A 6,000-nucleotide genomic window follows, 5' to 3' on the forward strand; every position below is an offset into this window, starting at 1 on the left:
CTTATTTTTCAAAAATTTTGCTTGATGTTTATGTGAACCTCTCATTTAGTCATCAAATAGAGGTCTGTGTTGTTATTGTGACTTTTGTACTATCGAAGACATAGAGACAAATGGTAGTTGAGTTTCTTGTTCAAATTTGCACAAATCCACTGGGCAGAGCTGGAGTTTCAGTTCAAGCATGTCTGACTCAAAATGTTTGCTTTAATGTTTTGTAATATCATGGACTTGCTTGATATTTTATATTTTTCAAAACTGTTTTCAGTATTTAAGTTTATTCAGAATCAATACCATAAAAAGTGTTTCCCAAATAATCCTGATATAACAACAGCTATTATTACTGAGCAAAATAAAATACTAGCTTCATAAAAATGATGAAATCTACTCATTGTAGCTATCACAAAGTTTGAATGCTAATATAAATTTACTTATAAAGATAACTGCATTGGTAGAGTAAGCAGAATTTTGAACACCAGATCCCAGACCTGAGTTTTTAATTCCTGTACATTGTCTCTTCCAAATATGTATGATACCTTGTGCTTATCCATTGCTACAAACCCAACATCTTTTATATTCATTCACAGCTCCCCAAATGCCTGTATCATCAAAATGTCATCTCTATTTGTTCTCACTATTAGAATAAACAAATTATATAACATAGTAGCAAACATATTTATAGCATTGTGCATTTTCTTTAAGTAAAATAACATACAAGTACAAGGTTTATTCTTACCAGAATTGGATTCATGGTTAACAATAGTTTGGTAAGTGAACTTCAGTTTTCTAAAGGCATAAGGTATATTTCATTTTTGAGGGGTGATTTTCAGCATAACTTATGGAATGTAAAATAATATGTTACTTATTATAAATTGATCTAAAAACATGTTAGAATAAAATGCCTATTTGGTTTATGGGAAGCAACATTATTTTTGTTGCAGAGCAGTCTCTTAGTTTGCCTTGGGAGGACAAATTGATCAATCTTTATACTATTTTTTGCTGAAAAACTCATTTATTATTTTACTCAGGTATCCCCTGGAGTCCAACCTGGATCTACTCTGATTCCAATGAACAGCATTTCTATGCCGCAGGGAGAAGATGATTATGGATATCAGTGTTTGGAGGGCAAAGATTGTGCCAGTTTCTTCTGTTGCTTTGAGGACTGCAGAACAGGATCTTGGAGGGAAGGAAGGATACACATACGCATTGCCAAAATTGATTCCTATTCTAGAATATTTTTCCCAACAGCTTTTGCTCTGTTCAATCTGGTTTATTGGGTTGGTTATCTTTACTTATAAATTCTATTTACTAGCCAAAAATCATAAGAAGCCTGACTAAATCCAAAATAATCTTCTGTACTTAAGTACATGAAGTTTAAATTTAAAATGTAAAAGAACAAATGGATAAAATGTGAATAGTATTTTAATTATTTTAAGAGTTTCATAGGTAAACAGCTTTTAGATTAATTTACCTAAATTTATGTAAAACAGACTAGTTGCAAAATTCAGTATATTAAAATACAATTATATATTTTTAATTTAATTTTTCTTTATTTTCTTATATGCTGTTAGGGTTTTAAATTTATCATTTCTGTGATTCATATTCTTAGATAGACTAATACATATTTTATTTAAATATTATATATTATTTTTAATGGAAGCATAATACTTATGTAGTAATATTTTGCATAGCTGATATTTTAATCTGATTTTTGTTCTTGGTTTTTATTTCTCTGCTCTATTTGAACCAGAGCAAGATAAAAACATAAAGCCATGATTTCCTTGGACTTACTTCCTAGAGATTTTACTCCCAAGAAGGAATTAAATTTTAAATTCTTTATTAATTAAAGAAGAAGAGGCCAACTTTACCTGTTTTTATCCAGTTCAATTCTTCACTCAACAGTAAATAGAATAATGCTAACATTTTATTCTTCACCTCATAATATTTGGAAGTATGATAAGACTGATGACACTGAAATGCTTGACTATACCAACACTGACATTAAATATAAAAAGAACTGATTTTTCCTTGATGCTTTACAAAAGTATTATATTCCCTGAGTTACATATTTATTGAAGAACAGTGCTTGTATTTGTGCATTGTAGCTAAAGAATTATTATTTAGTATATTAAAGTTTTTATTGAGGAGATCTTCTTAAATATGTACTGTTAACATTTTTCAGATCAGAAAACATTCTGGAAAAACAGTTTGTTTTTACATTTTTGTTGTACATTACATTTTTAGCTCCTAGGTTTGGACCTGGTCAGTTTTACAACCTCATTGATACATTATGATATTCTCTTTCTAGGATGTGGAACAGGTTCAAAAATCTTGTTAAAGATGGAGCTTTGTTAGAGGTACTGCTAATATGAATCTCTTGGCTAACAGTTTCTAAAATGTCTCTCCTGCTAAGAAGAGAGTTAAATTTAAGCTCTATTTTGGTATATCAATTGTTTATAACAATTCCATGTAATTCATCATCATCTAATTTTCTGAAAAATTATCAGAATGAACTTGGAGATAAACTTTAAAAACCATTTCCATTGTCAAGAGCAACTATACCTAATACTTTGATCTAGATCTATCTTAAGGAATGTGAACAAAACGATCTACTGTGCATTTGAACTTTTGTTTTTAATACATTAATTTCCCCTTGTGAGTAGTGAATATATGAGTTATTTGAATGTGTCCCAAATAATCTGGTGTAGCTATACTCATGTTTTTCAGATATTTTTTAATTTAAAAGATGTTTCAGGATATGTTCCCTCACAAAATCTGTTTTTTTTTTTTCACTTTGCTTACAAACCTCTGAAAAAATTAAGTATGAATTTAAGAGATAATTCCCTAATATCCACCGACACTGCTTTTTTTGAATGGTGAGCCAAATTGAATTTGGCATGTATATATTCACTTAAAATTATTCATGTATTTACTTTTTTAAGAATGAATATTGATGGGAATAAGTAAGGTGAACATTCATTGATGGGTAAATGGAAAATGAAGTACCTATGAAGAGTGAAACACTTCACTAAAATGTGTTAGGACTATTTCCATGTTTTAAGCTATACTCTGCTTGTTACCACAAGGGCAATTTAAATTCTGTGATTCGTTCAAGTCAATCTGAGTGTGCTATATTCTGAAATACTTAAAAAAGCTTAATACAAATATTTTTGGTTTTTTATTGTTTTTTCATTAAATTGACATTAAGTGTTGACAATATTTACAAGTAGAAATAAATTTAATAAAATATGAATGATGCTTTTTTACATATGTTCATTATATATACCATCAAAATAATAGCTTGTTTTCAAAGCCAGTGGTATTTTGAGTAGTTGTACTAAAATATAATACTAGAAAGAGAGGTATACAAATCTTATTTTAAAAATGCATATGAAAAGATGGAAAGACAGTTATACTCTTTTTACAAGAAATCAAATAGAATTGATACTTAAAGGAAATGCGGTATGATTCCTCTTCCTTTTTATTAGTTTTGTCATCTTTAGAAATTGTTTTTAAAATAATTATTCCCTTTCTCCAGGTGAGTTTTATCTTGATTTATCGAATTCACTGGAACTTGTGTTTTTTTGATGGTTTTAAATGTTTTTAACAGTCACATAAAACACATAAGTTGATAGAGAGGATCGAAAGGATAATTGGAGAATTAGAATCATCCAATTAGAGGATTAGAGCTATTTGGGGAAATTGTTAATTCATATAGACCAATCTTCTATATATGTGACCAGAACCTAAAAGTTCCAATGAGGGGAAATGTTACCGGCACATTTTTATTCTGAAATTATACAAATAAATGTAGATTTACTTGAAATTAATTCTTAAATCCCAAGTAATTTCTGAAAAAAAAAAAAACTTAGCTGAGAATTCAATAGGAAAGGATAAAATTCCTTTGTAAATCTAACTAAAGTTTCAGTGTAAATAGGAACAAGATAATTCACTGAATACATTTTATTTAAATTAAAGCTATTTCATAAAGGAGTTCCTAAAACTATTTTAGGTTAACCACAGTAAATATGTGTAATATACAATAACCAGGGATTTTATCTTCATTGTGTTTCTCGATTGTGACATCAACACTTAATCATGAAATATACTTTACTTTTACTTAACAACAATGACAAAATAGAGGAATGCATTCTCCACAAAAATTTAGCATGAAAGGGCCTCTCTGGTGGCACAGGGGTTAAGTCTCAGCACTATTAAGCCATTGCCAGCCACTACGGTATGAGTTTGATCCCTGGCCAGGGGGCTTACCCATATGGCTCTGTAGACATTTCCTGTCTCACCCGCTACTACCCTCAGCAGTGTATTTCAGTCAATCTGCCTGTTCTGCTCCCCACTCTGTCTCGGGTGAATCCTCTCACCCCCCACACCTCTGGCCTACACCCCAGTTCTTGTATGCATAAATAAGTAAAATCTTTAAAATAAAAAGATTCACATGAAAAATAAAAACTAATTGTTCTTTCAAATCAAGGAAACCATGATTATAAAATACAAAATTGTATTCCAAGTCAATATGCTGTGATTAAGTGAACCTTGTGTTTTAGTTATGCAAGAGATGAGCTTTAGATAGGATGACTTATTTGAGTAAAACTGAAATAAGTTAATAACTAATTATTGAATAAACACATAAAATGAATAAATGAATATATAAAATTATCAAATTACTATACCAGTGCCTATTTTCACTCTGAAAAAATTTCCTCTGCTAAGATAGCACACTGCATTTATTTCATTGATCTTAGTACTGGCTGTGCAGTTATTCAATAAACACTTAATGATTTTGTGTTGTCCTACTAAGTGCATCTTGAAGATAATTTCTGAACAAGCTGTGTTTCTTACATCGTTGTATTTAACCCCTCAATGCTGTACCTTATAAAGACCAGGCATGCTTGGTATTATGTTTCTATTGATCATTGTTGCTTTTCACTGTTCAGAAGCCTCAGAGAGGCCATTGTAAAGACACAGAAATCATTACCAAGTTTGTATCAAAGATGTTCCAAAATGGAGTTCCTAAATGCTGTTGACAACATTGCTCTGCCTTTTTTTGTGTTTGAATTTTGGACGTGACATAATGTAATACAAATATTTATGCACCACTTCCATGTATAAAGGACAGATTTAAATACAATTGGGAATATATAAAAGCAAACTGTCAAGGACATGTAATATAATCAGAAGATTGTACAGTTTAATGGAAGGAGATTAACACTGGGAAGGTTTCTTGGAGCAGGTTATGTGTTTAGAGATGGGAGCCTGAGAATTCGATATGTCAATAGGTAGGGTTAACAGATATCACCCTTTCTTGTTGAGTAAACAGCTTAAATAAAGAAACAGAAGCTTAAGCACAAATAAGAAATCCATTTTAATTGAAAGTTAAGATTCATAAAGAGACAATCAAAGATGAAACTTGAAAGATTAGTCAATCCCTGTGGTGGAGAAGCAGGAAATCGAATTTCAGGAGACTGGGTCATGTTATAAATTCTTGGGAAGTTCACAGAGATACTTGAGTACAAGAGAGTCATTATTAGAATGCAGAGTTTTCATCTTATTGGTGTGTGATGTTTGGAATAAGAAAAGTCAATTAGAAAGCTACTATAACAGGAACCTCCCCAGTGGCACAGCGGGTTGAGCGCTACGCTGCGAAGCTGTCCGCAGCCTCTGCAGTGCTGGTTTGATTCCCGGCTGACCAGGGAGAAACCCACATGGTGTGGCAGACCTCTCCTGCTCACCCACTGCTCCCCTCAGCAGTGTCTCTGGTCTGTCTGCCTGTTCTGCTCCCTGCTCTGTCTTTGGTGAATTCTCTCACGCTCCTGCACCTCTGGTCTATACCCCAGTTCTTGTATAAATAAATAAATCCTTTAAAAAAAGCTACTATAACACATGAGGTAAGAGAGAATTAACTCTGAAAATACTTCAATGGAGTATGGGGGAAAATAATCCCTGAATAACAAAAAGTGGCAGACTTTGAGCTGTGATTTATAGGCAAAG

The 6,000-nt window shown here is 31.6% G+C and overlaps 1 protein-coding gene across 2 annotated transcripts in view; it reads left to right on the top strand.

Moving 5' to 3' along the window:
- The window catches only part of GABRG1 (gamma-aminobutyric acid type A receptor subunit gamma1), a gene marked incomplete at both ends in the record, with an annotated part of 41,729 nt that extends 40,437 nt beyond the window's left edge, over nucleotides 1-1,292 (top strand). For both annotated transcript variants that reach the window (XM_084233494.1, XM_084233495.1), the window contains one exon: nucleotides 1,023-1,292. In XM_084233494.1, coding sequence (XP_084089620.1) covers nucleotides 1,023-1,292 — 270 coding nt within the window. The remainder of the gene's footprint in view (nucleotides 1-1,022) is intronic.
- Between the last annotated feature and the right edge of the window lie 4,708 nt (nucleotides 1,293-6,000).

Source organism: Talpa europaea, assembly GCF_964194135.1.
Source record: "Talpa europaea genome assembly, chromosome: 5".
Taxonomy (NCBI): domain Eukaryota; kingdom Metazoa; phylum Chordata; class Mammalia; order Eulipotyphla; family Talpidae; genus Talpa; species Talpa europaea.